The following is a 17,997-nucleotide window of genomic DNA, read 5'->3' as shown; positions in this document are numbered from 1 at the left end:
CGAGGTTTGTTGCATTTAAAAGAAAAACTTAAAATCTAGTGACTGTTGGTTTCGAATTTTTGAGTTCAGTCGTGAATTTTTTATGAAAAATCAGCAAAGATCGAACATTTTCAAAAAACGGGACTATCAAGTTTACAACTCTGTAGCTCAACAACAAAAAAGGATAATACAATTGTGTGAATCGCATCTAATAGTACATCTAAAGCGGACAAAATTGATATGTTACACATGAGTATAAAAAATTGAGTAATATGGAAATACAGCTTTTGCAGAGCCCTTGTAACCAACGTAACAAGTTCACGTAAGATGGAAAATTACAAATAAAATTTGTCCGCTTTGAAAGGTCTAATGGATACCGTTTACACAACCGCGATATCTGTTCTTGATGCAGAGCTATGCATTTGTAAACTTCGTGCTTCTACATTTTTCAAACGGTCGAGAATTTGAAAATCGTTTTAAGAAAATTCAAGCCCTAAATAGAAATTCCGCTCCCATGAATCCCTAGAATTTAACTTTCTCTTTCAAATGCAACAAATTTCATCAAAATTGGTCCAGGGGTTATCTCATAAAAACGTTTTTGCGTTTTACATGTATTTGAATAGGCCGCGTCGGAGTTGTGCCCGAGCTAAAGCTTCCTCTTAACGCCTGCTTCACCTCCGCCGTGGGTCGGCCAGACATGGCACCATCTTCAGAATTGGCCCACGTATGGGGAGTGCTTAACGAATGCTTCACCTGCGCCGCGGGTCGGCCCGGTATTGCACTATGTTCGGGATCAGCCCACGTATGGGGAGTGCTTAACGCTTGCTTCACCTCCGCCGTGGGCCGGCCAGAAATTGCACCATCTTCGGGATCGGCCCACGTATGGGGAGCGCGTAACGAATGCTTCACCTACGCCGCGGGTCGGCCCGGTATTGCACTGTGTTCAAGAAAGGCCCACGTATGGGGAGTGCTTAACGCTTGCTTCACCTCCGCCGTGGGTCGGCCAGGCATTGCACTGTCTTTGGAATCGGCCCACGCACGGGAAGTGCTTGACGCCTGCTTCACTTCTGCAGCGGGTCGGCAAAACATTACACTATCTTCGGGATCGACACACGTATAGGGGGTGTTGAACGCCTGCTTCACCTCTGCCACGGGTCGGCCCGGCATTGCACTATCTTCAGCATTGACCCACTTATGGGGAGTGCTTAACGCCTGCTTCACCTCCGCCGTGGGTAGGCCAGACATTGCACCATCTTCAGAATTGGCCCACGTATGGGGAGTGCTTAACGCCTGCTTCACCTGCGCCGCGTGTCGGGCCGGTATTTCACTGTCTCCAGGATCGGCCCACGTATAGGGAGTTCTTTTCTTACGAGAGGAAAATTTCCTTGGGCGGTAGAGGTATGCAGCTTCGCTGTAAAAATCAATGTGAGGGAGCGTTTGCGCCGTGCTGTTGTTCCGCTCTCAAGGGTGCGTTCGCTGAACAAGGTCAGCTGCATCGTGACTGGCGACGAGGAAGCGGCAGGGCGTTCTATCACATCAGCAGTGTTCGGCCAGCAGCACGCATTTCCGCCATCATCTCGCGGGAGCCAACCTTGTTCACCGAACGCATGCTTGAGAGAAAGCAGCATGGTAGCACTGCGCAAGCGCTCCGTCACGTGGCTTTTTTTCATATTTCCTGGCTTTCTTTGCAACGCGGGAAGAAAGGACTACGTGAACGTAGCGTAAACGAAACAAGTCGATCGGTGGTTCCGGAAATCTCTACAGATCTGCCTATCATACTTGGGGTCCTCAGCTAATGTTCAAAAAGTTTAACAATTAAATTTAATGAATTAGTGTGCTATGGGGAAAACAAAAAAAAAAAAAATGTCTGAGTTACTATGTTCAATGCGCAGCCGACGCGCATTTCATGTTTATATTGTTGGCTCACGTTATGTGGGACACCATGTATGCATATATATGCATACATGGTGCGCATAATTGTGCTACCGACGCGTCATTGTATCCAATAAGTACATTGTATATATATATATATATATATATATATATATATATATATATATATATACAATGTACTTATTGGATACAATGACGCGTCGGTAGCACGTGTATATATATATATATATATATATATATATATATATATATATATATATATATATATATATATATATATATAAACGAAAAGTAAAGTGATGGGCCCTTATTTTAGTAGTCATATCAGAAGAAGTCAACAAACACTGACACCAAGGACAATACAGGGGAAATTACTTGTGCCTAATAACTGAAATAAGACTTTTCGCAGGTAGGGAGCGATCACACAACCTTCGCATTACGCGTGTGATACTCTACCGATTGAGCTACCTCGGCGCCGTTTCCCCATCGACATTCTTGTGTATTTATGTTCCCTACTAGCACCCTGGGAGTCGTAGCCAGCCCCACCACCCACAAGCCATTGTGGCGGTTGTGGAACATCCTTTCTGCCGCAGGCGCCACGAGAACGTGATCTGTTTGGGTAAAGGCAACTGGTCAATATACCCACACATGCTACCTGAAGGCATCAATTGGTAGAGCATCGCACGCGTAATGCGAAGCTTGTGGGATCGTTTCTTACCTGCAGCAAGTGGTTTTTTCATCCACTTTCATTTGTATTAATTCATCGTTTCTTTCTTTCATTTATTAAGAGCAAGTAATTTCCCATACGTTGTCCTTGATGTCAGTGTTTGTTGGCTTCTAATGAGAAGAATATATATATATATATATATATATATATATATATATATATATATATAGGGCGTCCCAGCACACGTAACATTAACCAGAGTTAAAAAATATGCGAATAACATCTAGCTGGACAGAACAAAAGTAATGTTGTTTACCTATTTACGTCTAATAAGATAATTAGTCTTAATTATTCAACTTCTCAAATATCTTAGCGGTATGAAAAGTGTAAATGAGAAAATTGCAGAGCTACATGAAAAACTCCCGATGTAGCATGCTCAATACATGCTACATAAGAAGAAGGACGCCTAAGCATCGCCTTGAAGAGTGCAAAGCGATAGCTTTGAAAGATCCCTGACTGCTTCTCACGCTTCCCGGCAGCGGGAGCGCAGGTAACCCTAATGTGTCTCGGGAAACGCTGATCGCGAACGCTATGCAGGAAGGCAGGCTTTCCGGCAGAAATGAAGCCTCTTGCGTGGGCCGCGATGCGGCGGAGGCGAGCGCCATCTGGAGGTACTGCAAAGAACCCGGCGAGCCACTCTGTGGCCTGCAAGAAGCACACGCGCCGGCGCGCGCAAGCTGCGGATACCATGGCCGGTCTGGAATGGCGGAAACGCTGGAAAATGGGTTTCCTGAAGTTTTCGCATAACGTAATCATGTTTTCTCGTATAGTCAAATTACAATCAGACGCTATCACTTCTGAAGGTTTTGTGCTAGTCGTACTTTACGATTTTTCTGTGGACTTTAGCTCGAGAAATTGAATTAGTTCGCTAGCTTCCTTGCACAACATGGACGGCCTGGCTACGGGCGGTTCGAAAATCGTTTTGCCGAAGCGACGTCCGACACGGGATTTTTTTTTGCGACATGGGGACCTTAACACTATCGCGTTAAAAGTGTTTTCAGAACGTGCAAGAAGCCCGCCAATACACGCAATGTGTCTCAAGATGCCAGTCCCGCGGCAATTTTGCGTGCACTTGCGGGCCTCTTTCCATAACATGCTCGTTCGTTTCCCTAGGTTTACTGTAGCAAACACATCCTTCTTCTTCCTTCTTATATCTCGCTTTATAAATGCGTGTTCTAAGGCATTCCTGATCTGGCTGCGAAAGGTAATGAGCTTCCCTTTGATTTATCATAGATTGTTTTTTTCCTGCTTTAGTTTCTTCCTCTTAAGCAGTTACTCATAAGCGGTTTCTTGTCCACTGCCGCCGCCTATGAGATTATCTCCGCTTCTCTCATTTTCCGCTAGATGTTGTTTGTTGCCACGTTGCTCACCACACCGGTCGCATACTTGCTGGTAAGCCTTCTAGTTCTTTTCCTCCACCGTGAATGTTTTTCCTGTACAAATATCTAAACATTCTCCCAGCCCATTTAGTTTTTTAACATATTTCTCGAACCATTACATCTTTTCAGATACCCAGGAGCACCTCGTACCTATCGTATCCCCATAGCGCTCTGTTTCATTATGGTCGCATTTCCCTTCCCATTTGATGGCATTGTTTCACAGCAAAGCTGTTAAGAGCTACTTTCATCAGGATCGTGTCAGTGTGTTAACAGAAAACTATCATCATCAAAATTGGCTTCAGCCTCGGCGTCTTCTTCGACTGCGGGCTCGTTGGGGCCCCTCGGCGCTACCACGCGAACGCGCTCGTGCCCGTTCTCCCGTGTTGGTCATAATTAATTAATTAATTATGAAACACAAAGACGTAACCATTTTTACAGCGAAGCTGGTAAGGGCTAGTTCTCCCAGGATCGGGTCCGTATGTAGACACAAAAATGCCCATACGTGGGCCGATCCCGAAGATTGCGAAATGCAGGGGCCGACCCGCGGCTGAGATGAAGCAGGCGTTAAGCACTCCCCATATGTAGGCCGATCCCGAAGCTAGTGAAATGCCAGACTGACGCGCGGCGTAAGTGAAGCAGGCGTGAAGCACTTCCCATAAGTGGGCCGATCTTCAAGATAGTGAAATGCCGGGCCGACTCGCGGTGGAGGTGAAGCTGACTTGAGCACTCCCCATACGTGGGCCGATCCCAAAGACTGTGCAATACCGGACCGACCCGCGGCGGAGGTACAGTTCGCCATTAAGGGGCCCACATACAAAGCTTGGCTGGTCATCCTTTTTCCCGGAGTGGAAGGGCGCTGAATTTTTTCCTGTATTTCCACATATCTATGTCCATTGTTTATCCGTATACCAATATATTTATGTTCTTTTACCCGAAGTATTTCCTGACCCTGTATTGACACTGCCTGTTCCCCGGGATTCGCCGAGGCGTTGCGCCCTCCGGAGGTGTGTAAGACCGGAGCAGCAGCGCCCGGAAAGTTGGGAGAGGAGGCACAGAAAGCTCTAATTTAAAAAGTTCCACGACCGCCATATTCTCCGACTACTGGTAAGCGCAGCAAACGCCCTACTACCGAAACGATCCTGCGCGCGACAACGCATTTCTGGTAGCAACGCCTGCGCCCGGCTCAGCTAGTGGTGCAACTGCATCCAGCAAGACATAGTGCAAATCAATGGCGTTGCCCGTACCGAGCGGCCGTTCTGTCACTGTTTTCAGTGACAGAAACTTGAACGTCCAGGGCAAATATTATGGGAGATCTTTCTATCACTGCTCAGCCATAGCTGACGTCTTAGTTTGAAATAGGTTCTTCTTACTTTTCAATAAGCCTACGAATTACATTAGCAGAACAAAGTCCTTAAAGTGCAAGCATACTCCAAGTGGTTGAAGTGAGGGGCAGGTGCATTGTGTGTTTTTTTTTTTCTTTTCTTTTTCTGAGGAGCTTTGTTGTAATTCTCAGGTTGTCACCGATTACGGGCCCACCTTTAGCGTCCGAGCTGCGCTTCTGGGTGGATGCGCTGGTCGGGGCTGAACGTACAGCAAAACGTCATGCTAACGTTATCTAATAGTTCGCTGGGTGCTGACTATATAAAGGAGAGGTCTTCCTGTTGGTATCATCTCCTTCGTCATGGAGGTGCGATCCCTGGAACGCCACTTGGCGGCGCTACTCATCTCGACAGCATCGTGAGATGCCTGGTAGCTGCCAGGTATCTGCCAGTTCCTTCTGCTCAGCATCAATTGCACCTCGCCAACATGTCGCACTCGCACATAGTTAGAACACCTTCCGAAGACTTCAAGTCCAACGCTAAGCCTTGCTATCACTTTCAATGCTTCACAATTTGGACGGAAGGGAAATTTTTTTCTCTGCACTTCTGGAATGCACATATTTTCGGGAGCAAGGAGTCCTCATGACGCACTACTTTTCAGCATGAACACAAGGCGTTGCGGTGCAAATGCTGGCTTCAGGCATATGCCGGTATTGGAGAGCCCGACGCGCGTGCACTGCCGACCTGCAGCGTATCGCGGTTGTGGTTATTTATATTCGGGCCGACATCTATCGTGGTCGTGTCGCGTGTCTTGGAATGGAACAAACCGATGCGGCGAACGAGGGGAGAGAAATACTCACTTCTTCTGGCTGTTGCGGAATACAGGCTTCGTAAACACGCCCATGGGAACATCTGAAAGGATAACGCCAGCGGTTGCGAAACGTGTAGTGGCACCCAAGTAACTCATACTTCTTAGACATTAGTGAACACACGTAAGATGTCCTTAAATAATGTTAAAAATCCTAAAGCACCAGTGCGTGCATGGAGAGAAACTGTAGACTTATGTTGAGATGTTGGCACGGACACTTAGTTGGTAGCAGCAAGTACAAAAGTGCTGAACGAGAGTAAATAACGCAAGAGCGCAGGAAGATATCAGCGACATTTGGGGAAGCAGACGGAATGACAGGTGTTCTTAAATAAAATGTGAAAATTCAGTGCGCTGACCTTTTCTTCGTCTAGTGCTTGATTTCGGTTTTTTTTTTCGATCACTCTTTAACACCTTGCGAAAGTAACCTAACATCGTAGTGCATATATTTCATAGCTGGGAGAGTTGATACGGATGCGCTGGTACAAGCTGCCTCATAAAAGGGGTGACAAGATGATAAAGATAGCAGACGATTGCAGACTCACAACTAAGTTTATTGAACAACGAAAATGCCTTCTTCAGTACGCAGCCGTGCTATCGTACGTGTTACTATCACGGATACAAAGATGAAAGCATACGTTATTAAAATCATGATTGATGATGTCGCGTTGCAACAAATGATGGGAATCGAACCCGGGCCTCGAGGGTGCGAGACGAGCACGCTACTGCGACGCCTCTGCGTCTCTATAAAAATGGTTAGTTTAGACCCAGCGCTAACAAAAGCCTCCTAAATTATCATACTTTAAAGAGTTCGAATATTAAAGAGTTTATTTCACAAAAATTTATTATGATGTTTCAGCCTCAGCGTGTTAACTTTTAGTAAAGAGTGCATCTGCACGGGCTTTCAACAAAAGGCTCATACGAAATTAGGAGCAGCCATATTGCGATAATTTACCCTCGATGCCTGTTGATGCAGTCTGGATTTCAAATAAGGTGCTCCCATCTTCCTATTTCGGCTTCCTCACGCTTGGCATGTGGACAATATAAAGAAAAGAACTGCTGATACTATTCTTATATTTCACGTCCTCAAGCTTGCTGGGTGGACGATATAGGATTGGGCTATGGGATTTGCCCCGCCTGCCGCATGCCGTGTCGTCGTGTAATTATTTAATCAGCTCTAGGACCAGTGCGCAAAAATACAGAAGCTCAAGTGGCAGTGCAAGACGAACAGTGCACAAGAAATCCGACCGTTGGACCCGGCTCACTGTAGCTGTGCATTGCTGAACAGGCTGTTTACTTTTTCAGTAAACCCTCGAATTGGCTTTCTCGAAAGTCGCCAAGATGACTTTAAATCTACAGAGGCAATAGTAGTGACTCTCGAAGCTTAGCCTCATCGTTGAGTGTTAGGTTAGGTTATTCATCCACTAAGTTCTCTCAGTTACTTTTACTAAAAAAGAAAAAGAAAGAAACGTCGACCTTCATGTCGGAAGGAACCAAATAAAGCCGTTATAGAATTGGTTTCACCTGGGGGACTCGGCATTTTTTTCTAGTGCTTTTCTTGTAGCTTTCACGGGATGATGATGATGATAGCTATAAATAATAATATTATAACGAATAATAATAATTAAAACAATAATAATTAACGCTGAGTCGAACAGTGTTTGTAGGATTACTAACAAGAAAAGGGTGCTGGGTAAGCAGAAATAAGTTCCCTATCTAAAAGTACAGCGTGAAAGAGACGTACGAGTAATAGCGATTATGAAATATATGGCAGCTCTCATTATAGCAGAAATTAATATTAGCCTTTCTGGGTATTACTGCTCGGAGTACTTACAGAGGAAATTTTCACTTGCAAGATAGGTGGCGTACAGAGGGTCGAACGGGTTCCTGGACAAAGCAAGTAATGCTTATCAGTGAGCGATGTACACAGGATTCACACGCCTCTTTATATGCGTTATTAGCACGTATCTTTTTTGACATTTAATTTCATTGAAGCTCTGTTTTGAAATGCTGCCAACAGGGTACACACATAGATGAAGGACCAGGATTGCGAATGGGAATTAGATGGTACAGTTTATTGATTTATTTAAATTCCTTTTTAGAGAATGCGGACGTACGGGTCCTCTGCCGGGATGAATGCGGCGTTGAAAGACTACAATGTCATTCAGATGGTCAGGGTTTCCAGTCATTCGAGTGACAGTTACTTGTGCTGAGGCTGTGCGTGGTCAGGACCATGGTATATTAGTCACCCTAAACCACTTTGATCAGACTACTCTGACTACCGTTTGGCCAATATTACCTGCGTATTAGGATCAGGGACCAGCACTTAACTGTAGTTCCCGCACTCTAAAGCCTGTATGGTCATCCTTCTTGCATGGAATGAAGAACATTGCCATGCTAAATCACGAAGGTACACGTCACTGTCGCAATGCCGTGTTGTGGCCACTTTGCTACAGAGCATGGTGACTAGGCTGAATCTGCGAAAACCTTACTGGCGAAGACGCTTGAAAGCCGGAAAGGGGACTCGAAAAGTGGACAGGCGGGCTAGCCTGCTGAAGACGTTGTTTGCTTGAAGTACGCAGGGACGTACGCACGTAGTTCATGGTGGCTTCCGAGGGAGCGATTTGGCTTAGGAGCTTACACGGGTCCACTCTGAGGGGTGGGGGCAGAGAATGATTGGTCGATCCATCTAAGGAGGCGACAGCCCCTCGTGCAGCCATATTGGTCCCGGTCACACCCGCGTGCCCTAGCATTCAGATAATTTCTATCGGGCTGTTTGGTTTTTCATCCCTAAGAAGGATGCGTCGAATACCGGAAGCTGTAGCATCCTCCGACGCTGGGAGAAGTACTTCACAGTACGCTGTGTGCGAGTCAGTGAATACACGGACCAATTTCTGTATGCTATGTGGGAGGCTTGCTTACAGTCGCTCCCCAAATAAAAAGGAGTTGAGCATGCACTGGGGTACCGGACGGTAGGTGCCCGCTATAGGCCCCTGTGTAGGCGGTAGTCTGCGTGCAAACCTATGTCATATAGGCCTGGTCATCAGAGAGGGTTGCATCAGTGGAGATGTCAATTTATTTAAGCTCGCGGCCTTGAGTTGTCGTGTGGCAAGATGTTGGCGGCGAGGGCCGTTATTGCGAGGTTGGGACGATGGAATCGTCGAAAAGCAATCGGGGTATCTGAAGTATCGTCCAGAAACCGACGCACGCCACGACTACAAGTAAAGAATTGCTTTTATTCCAGAGACATCTGGTTGTCGTCTCCTTCACTAAGAGAGCTCAGGGATGTACGCACCCGCATGCACGCGTCATGCCGATAGTGTCCGTATGCAGAGTTCAGCAGTGGGCGTGATACAGCACTTCCTTATCCCAAAATCTGTAGAGGGATTTTTTTCCGAGTTGATCGTGTTAGTAGGCTCGAGCCTTCCTCGGAACTTGCAGCTTGACCTGTTCTCGACCAAGTCGGCTTGCTCGCAGACTTCATCCATCTATGGTGGACGAGGCTGCGAACCTCCACCGCTATTCCCCAATTCACTCTCCCTTTATTGTGTTACGGCGGTGTCCTGTTGAAATTCCTGAAGCCGCACTTGGTCCACACGTCGTCGCTGTTCTCCGCCTTCCGTATCAACCATGATCAAGCATCCACCACCGGTGGCAGTCACTTTGCCAGGCAGCCATCTCTGTCCTATTCGGTTATACTGTCGCGACCAGACTCGTGTTCCGGGATGAAACAATGGGGTAAGTGGTGCCGAGAACTGACTCCTGACTGGAACACTTGTGCCCTATTGATCTGGGAAGCGAGCACTTAGTGTCGTCCTTGGGTGGGCGCAAAGCAACATCTCTGCCAGCGATTTGCAGTACTTCGTCGGCGTTATTCTCTGGCGAATCAAGAATTTAGCAAGTCGACATTGCAGCGAGCCTGATGTATTTTTCTATAGTGCTTCTTTGGCTGTGCGCACAGCGCGCTCTGCTGCCCCCGTTCGACTGCAGATAATTAGCTGCAGTTGTAACGTGGCGCACATGGTAATCTCCGAAGAATATCGTTGTCCCCACGCTGGTAAATCGGGACACTTTTATCGGAGACGACTGCGTGAGGCAAGCCGAAATGGGCGAAAATGCTCCGAAGCACTTCCACTGTGGTATCAGCAGTCGCAGTTTTGAGCGCCCCCGCCTCTCTCGATTTCGTCCCTGCGTCCATCAAAGACAAAGATCATATGCTCTTCCACCGGACCAGCAAAGTTGACGTGCAGCCGAGACCAGAGCTTGTTAGTTTCCGAACAACTTTAAGGAACTAGAGCCGCAGGTAGTGGTCAACACTACAGACATTGCTGGCACCTTTTTACCGGGCTCTTTATATCGTGGTCCAGATCAGGATTCGAAAAGGATGTGCGAGCGACGCTCTTCATTGCTGTCATGCCCGGATGGGATACGTGGAATTCCTGCGGTATGAAGGAACGTGCCTTCTCAGCCAAATAACGCGGTGCTCCCAAGAAACTAATCTGTCAGTCACTGTCAGTTCGCGCTTACGAGTGAAAAAAAATGGTGAAAACACTGTTGTTCTGCACTCAGTGATCATGGCCAGCCATGCAGGATCCACGTGTTTACCTGATGAAGCCGTCTGTCCACGGCAGTGTTGGCTGCTAGCTTCTGGGGACACAGAGGAAAGGGGTTGAATCCTTGTGGGTGCTGCATATATTCCACGGACGTACATTCTCCTGCGTTTTCTAAATTAGGCAGTGGTAAGTAGCTCAAGGAAACGGCATTAGTGTTTAGGTGTCCTTTCCGATACTTCAGTTCATATTAGCAAGTTATAGCTCAGCGGGTTTACGGGCCAGCGAAGACGCCACTGCGCATGTGGGATACGCTGGGGCGGCCAGTGTGTTTATGGAGCGGGCGGCTCGCTCGCTGGTGTCGTCTCTCCAGCGCAGGGCGCGCAGCGGACCAGCGTTTTTACAAAGCAAACATGGCGACCACCCGCACGAACAGCGGCGTGTCGTCAGCGTCGTCTTCAAACGTGGCGCCGGCAGGCGAAAAAGCGTCGGAAGTGTTCCATCACTGAAGAGGATCTCTGTGTCCTGCGAGAAGTTCCAGCAACGGGGGCCTCTTGGCGATGATTTGTAGTGGATAATCACGATCGAGAACCTGAAGCGAGCGAACCAATCTTTTCAGAGCAAGTTCAGCGTTGTTTGGCGGAGGGAGCAGCAAAGCGTTCCGAGCTAAAACCCCTTAACCTTCGTGAAGTAGCGACACTCTCCTCCTCCTCCTTCACTCCTCCTCGTTTCTCTTCTTTTTCCCGCTCCCTCCTCGACCGTGGCGCCGCCTACACCGATCGAGCGTATCAACAGCGCCAACATGCGCTCCTCGCCACTCCGTAGACGCTTCTTGGGCGAAAATGGCGCTGAAGCACGGCGCGAGGGCCCACGTGATGCTATTAGGCCAATAGCGACGCGGCGTCGGCCTCGGCCAGAGCGCGCGAGGAGGACGCGGCATTCTTCAAAGTGTGGAGCTACCTTACGAAGTTTAAGGGGTGTTACTCCGAGCGAAGGATCGCTCAGCTGAAACTTTTCCATTCGTGCGGAGTTCCACTGTCGTCTGTGCTCGCCCGTTTGGCCTGCTGGCCCCATCAGGCAACAGTGATGTCGGCCGACGCCTGCGTACCGTCGGTATTAGGGCGCCCGCGTCTGGTGACTCGTCGGACGGGCTATCGCCATGTTGTGACAGTTAGAAAGCTTTGGTTCTTTAGCCTATTGCTAAGTGGGACACTATAGCTTGGCTGGATATGGGTTTAGCGGGGGTTTATAGAGTTATTAAGGCGAAACCCTTCATAGGCTCGTGGTGAAGTTTGTGTCAGCAACGGAGTGTCCGCCGGAGTGTCCGCTGAAGCGGCATGACGCCATATAAGAGATATTAAGGACAGATTAAAGAATGATAAATGATTGATAGTGACAGTTAGTGAATGATAATACTGTAATAGAGGTTGTTAGGGTTTAATCAAGACTACCAATGGCTAATAATCACTAATATTGACCTGTAATGACTGCTAATGACTCCGAAATGACCAATATATCTAACGACGGCTTGTAGAGACCACAATTGATTAGAAATGTCTAGCAATTAGTAGTAATGACTAAAATGACTACTAATGACTTGTAATGAGTACTAATGGCTACGAAATTACGAATATGTCCAACGACAACTTGTAATGACCACAATTGATTACAAATGACTCAAGATGCTTACTAGTGAGCAGTAATGAGCAATAATGACTGAAATGACTTATAGTGACTACTGATGACTAGGATTTGACCAACATGTCTAAGGAGGACCTGCAATGGCCACAATTGATTACAAATGACTAAATGCCTAGTAGTGATCAGTAAGGACTAATAATGACTGAAATGACTTCTAATGACTAGTTATGACTAGGAATGACCGATATGTCTAACGACAACGTGTGACGACTACAATTCATTAGAAATGTTTAAAATACTTAGTAATGACCAGTAATGATTACTAATGACTTAAATGACTTGCAATGACTACTAATGACTATGATATGACCAACATATCTAACGACGGCTTGTAATGACCCCAAATGGTTACAAATGACTAAACATGCTTAGTAGTGAGCAGTAATGACTAAAAGAAAGAAGAGAAAGGGAAGAGGAGAATGAGAAGAGGAGGAAGAGTAGGCTTTCGCCGTTCACTTCTAAAGGACCCCTCGCCAGGCCCCATAGCAAATTTTGGTTATACGCTGGAAGTTGTTACGCGTCCTCTAGGGAGTGTTGTGCCGTAAAAATTTTTCAACTCGGCTCATTAATAGCCGAGATATACATATTTCAGTGCCGCGAGCTTATGATTTCACAAAGCGAGCACCACTGCGTAGCTAGACACTCTCTCCACTCGCTCCGTCTGGTGTCCGCATGCGAAATTGCTTCCCTGTGTTTACCGACACCGGATCTTGAGGATCGCGTGACGCATACGTCACGGGCCCTGCGTTTTCTTTCGCTAAGCGTTCCCGTAGCCATGCCCAGGCAGAAAGGTTGCTGCCGTTCGCGTTCCTCACGCGTCGGAGCAGCACCGGCTGCTGCGCAGAGCTGGCGTCGGGGTTATCGACGCTGCCCCGTAGTCCGGGTTTGAAGGATTGCTGGGCTCCACGAGCTTCACCAAGGGCCACGTGGGTAGCACACCCGTGTTCCTTGTATCCTCACTAGTCGACTGGTATCTCGGTACCGTGGGTGGAAGCACTAGTCTACCAAAAATTACAGACGATTACGTTACTTCCTAATGCGAAATTTGAGCGCAGCAAATAAGCTGTTTCACCTTTTCGATAGATTGAGGCAAAGAAATCGAGCAACACATGTATGCGCTATCACAGAATTTTTTTTTTATTTTTCACGCGTATTCCTTTAACAACGACTCCACTAACAGTTCTTGACAGTCATGAAGGAAGCTTTGTGGTCGGAGAAATAGACTGATATATGTTCGACTTGGTACACCAATGCTTGATTCTCAAAGACGAGATCTATACAAGTGCCTCGCGAGGTTGTCACAGCCGTGGGACGCGTTACGAGCGAGAGGAACGGGATGTTCTCCCGCATAAGTGTTAGGAAATTGCTGTTTGTCTTTATGTCAACATTAAAGTCCCATCGGTCGTCTCGCTCATGGCTCAGAAAGAACTGGCAGATAATTTCGCAGTGGCGAACGCCAGCGGTAATTTCGGCTCGGGCGGTGCACATATACAGATCCGCCGCCACCGATCTGGCTCTCTGATTGCCACCGCACAGGGCGAACGGCAGCGGCAATTTCGGCTCGGGCGGTGCACATATACAGATCCGCCGCCACCGATCTGGCTCTCTGATTGCCACCGCACAGGGGTTGCATTGGAGGAGGAGCGAAGAAAGGAATTAAGTTCGAGCCGGCGCTTTGACAACCGGAGACTCGCAGGAAGAGGGGGGAGGGGGGCGGCGTGTACACCCAGCGGCAAACGATGGGGGCAGAAGCGCGCGCAGCAAGCGGACAACACGATAAAGGGAGGAGGGAAGAGATAGCAGCGACTGACTGATGCCGCTGACGCCGATAGTGAGTCAACCCCAGCTGCGGAGTTGGTTTCAGGGACAACGCCGCCGATGCCGACACAAACAATAAGATACCCTCGCTTCCGCAGCGCTAAGAACCAGGTCTAGCCGTGGGAAGGTGGTCACGTATTCGTCGACGTGCCGGGGCCTACGTGAAATAACCGGCGCGTCGGCAACTGAAGAGCACCCTATCCGCCACACAAGAACAGGGGGGGGGACCCTTTCCTCCTCTTTCTGCATGGCGGCGACGGTGTTCTATGCAGTCACGTTATCTTGACTCTCTAGCGGCGTCAGCGGCATCCAGCGGTATCAGTCGGTCGCTGCTAGCGCTGGGGGGATGAAAGGGGGCGGAGCTGGTTACGAGGCCGACGACAACGCCGACGACGACGCGAAACCCAGGAACGGACGCCAAAGAGCTGCGCTCTAAAACACATCGAAACGCAGAGCGCGATGCAAGCAGTACTGCGCTGCTCGGCGCCGCCTTGCGGCTCCCTCCTGTCATGTACTAGCGTGATAGCGGTAAGGGCCGAGTGTCGCAGAAAAGCTGGCGTCGACGCCGCGGGCGTCGTTGGCGAATAATCATTCTGGACCACGACCACGCATACATTGTCTTACGTTCTTTACAAGGTTATTACTGGGAATTTTGAGAATGATAACCGATAACCAAATGTCATGAAACAAAACACCGACAGCGCACGCATTTTATGTTTTCTTGACATGGTCACGTCTTGACCACATCCCGAGGCCACCCGCGTTAGTGGCGTTCCGGACAACAGCAGCAGCAGCAGCAGCAGTAGCAGAAGTGGGAAAGACGAAGGAAGAGGCAAAGAAAGCTTCTTTAAAAGCGTAGCACCGCGCAAGACAGACTATGGCGACGGTGGCTTCGAAATGGCACCAGAAGGGCGCGTGTTGTTAGGGGGCCTTTATGCGCTCGCTCGCCTCCGCTTCGTTCGCGGGGGCGGCGCGCGTATCGCGCCGCACTTCGCTCCGATTGGAACGTGCTGCATGAGACAGATTGCCTGCGCTAGCCAATATCGCGAAATGACATCAGATGTAGAGCTGAGCTCAAATTTCGCGTTAGGGAGTATCGTAATCGTCGGCAAATTTTGTTGCTCATAAGTGTTCTTTGGTATTCTCTGGCAGCTTTCGCTAATGAAATGTCCAGCTTCATAATTGGCTGGAATGTGCCTTCGCTAACAATTCTAGTGTGAGAGCTTCTAGCGAATATTTGCCTTTATTGATCGTAATCTAGTGCGTTAGGCGCGACTTTTTTTTTGTATTTGATCTGTTCTGTTTGTCTGCCATTTCGCATTGCGATGTTGTTTAAACGCGACAACAAGGCTTAGCGCACGTCTGTAAACTTTCCCGTGTATACCTGGATTTCTGGCCTTGATAAGCGCCACAAGCGCGACGATGTGAGTCACGAGTGTGTGTGACACTGTGAGTCATGCACCGCATGTCGAAGCAATGAAGCTGGCTCCTTGCAGAAGACCCCCCTCATATGAAGAGATAGATGATGATAGGAAGAGATGACGTGCTGCAGTAGAACGTCTTCGATGTTCCGCCTGAACTCTACCACCGTTGTGCCGCCAACAGCGACACAAGACGAGCGAGAGCCATAAAGCCGAGTGACAGAGAAAACTGCTCCAAAACGAGATTGCAGCTTGAATAAAGTGCGTGTGTTTGCGTCTCTGTGTGTAATGCTGTCGCGCCCGCCATGGTTGTTCAGTGGCTACGGTGTTGTGCTGCTGCGCACGAGGTCGTGGGATCGAATGCTGGCCACGGTGGCCGCATTTCTATGGGGGCGAAATGCTATAACACCCGTGAATATCCCGATTCCCTCAATACGTGCCTTATTATCAAATCGTCCTTTTGGGACGTAAAGCCCAATTTTTGCAATAGTGTCGTAATAACTTAGCGGAACGTCGTACATGGGTTCGACTCCTTTCTTTCTTCATCTAGCGGCTACGACAGGCCAGTTTGCGTTATTTCTCTGTTTAGTGGTTTGTCTATTTACTCGTTTGTTTCAGGCAGCCAGATGCATCGGGCAATATGGAAGTACGTCACTGTCCGCCTTTTGCCGTTATCAGCGGCGTACAATACTTACGACTGCACGCGGGGCATCATCACTCACCTGAAATTTATGGTGGGAAGGTTTTTCCCCAGAATCTTCCAGTAGAGTAACATAAAATCCTGCCTCGCTTTAGAGACGAAATCATATGTATCCACATTGTCCAGGTTTTCGGGCACTTTCTGCGTGGAGTAAAGCATTTGCTGCAACATACTCTAGGACATACATTGTCACGTTATCGTGATGGAGCAGAAGAAAAGTGTGGCGCAGCGGAGAGTCAGAAAACTAATTTTTTGTTGGGCTCACCTGTGCTCCATCCCCCCTCCCCCCCCCCCTTATCCCCAGGGAAAATAAGGAAGCCACATTCATCGGAGTCTGATGTGCGGCTATGACGCATTGCCTATTCCTAGATGGCGTAATAGGACTTCCTGCGTAAGCGGTGGTGCTCGCACAAGTTCTGGATTGTGAATTACTATTCGAGTCGCGTGTAGGTCCGTTTACACAACGTCTAACAACATATCTCACATATGTTCTTGTCTACATTGTTACCTAGCGATAACAGTCAAGAAATAACCAGTGATAACACTCGAGAAACAGACAGGCGCGTCTTGTGGTGAGCGATAACTTTAAGACTTGTTAGCCGGTGAAAGACGGTAACCGGTAAATAAAAATAAGTACGCGTGGCGATAACCTCCCCTACTGACAAACATCGTCCCGATGCTGTATACAGAATACGGAAGAACAAAAAGTAAAGGAAAAAGGTAGCAGTTACACCCGCAAAGGCGTACGGCTGATTACGATAGCAAATTAGACGGCAATGCTCAGAAAGGTTAGTGGATTAATCAGCTCTATAGACTGCTGTAAACATTCGATTATAACTAAAAGCTACCGCAGTGTCGCGCGCGTGCGCACAAACATGAATAGATCTCATTCGATGACCGCGAAAGTGGCTATTAGAACGCCCGCATGATGAAAAGTGGCAGCAGCGGTGAACGAATTCCTCTCACTTCAAGGCTAACTAGACGCGCGAGAGTACCGCGCACATGAAGCCACCAGCTTTATCAGTTTCTCTAGCCTTCGATCCCATCGCAGATTAACTTGAAGATAGGACACACAGTCGCAGTCGGAGTACAAGCTGCGACGCGCGCGTCCTACCCCCTCCTTCGCCCCCTCCTCCTAGCGCGCGCACATCCCTCCGCTCCGATACGCAGCCTCACTACCTTCCTCCCTCACGGGTACTAGAAGACCCCCCCACACCAAGCCACCGTCCTCTCGGTTCGCCCTCGCATACGGCGCGCAGCGGCATGCTCATCGCACTTGGGCTTTATGCGTACATCATGACGATGACGAAACCAAAAGGGAAGATCCGACAGCGTAAAATTATTTCCTACGCAACTAAACATATCAAAGTAGAGATAAGGTGCAATAGTTCACTAGCGCGTGTAGAATGGCCTAGGGCACTCTACGTGGACTGTTTCAGGCCGTGCACAGCCCGACTGTGATTGCGCAATGCCGTCCACCGGGACCTCATAGTCCAATGCGCCAATAGGACGGATGATCTTCTATGATCCGAAATAACGTCGTAGTACCTTTTCAGTGAGTCTACATCGGCGTATTGCGGTCCAAACCAAAACGCTATAGCCGCGCTGGTATTCCACACAGTGTCATTGAAGATTGCAGCGTCGG

General features: G+C 48.3%; 1 protein-coding gene across 1 annotated transcript in view; it reads right to left on the bottom strand.

Moving 5' to 3' along the window:
- LOC126523602 (uncharacterized) overlaps nt 1-17,997 on the bottom strand; it is a 69,741-nt gene that overhangs the window by 13,682 nt on the left and 38,062 nt on the right. Inside the window, exons 5-7 of the mRNA XM_050172197.2 lie at nt 16,375-16,493; nt 7,997-8,049; nt 6,158-6,209 (exon numbers count right to left, since the gene is read on the bottom strand). Coding sequence (XP_050028154.2) covers nt 6,158-6,209; nt 7,997-8,049; nt 16,375-16,493 — 224 coding nt within the window. The remainder of the gene's footprint in view (nt 1-6,157; nt 6,210-7,996; nt 8,050-16,374; nt 16,494-17,997) is intronic.

The sequence above is a fragment of the Dermacentor andersoni genome, chromosome 6 (genome assembly GCF_023375885.2).
Source record: "Dermacentor andersoni chromosome 6, qqDerAnde1_hic_scaffold, whole genome shotgun sequence".
Classification (NCBI taxonomy): Eukaryota; Metazoa; Arthropoda; class Arachnida; order Ixodida; family Ixodidae; genus Dermacentor; species Dermacentor andersoni.
This window is presented reverse-complemented; position numbering and strand designations above follow the sequence as displayed.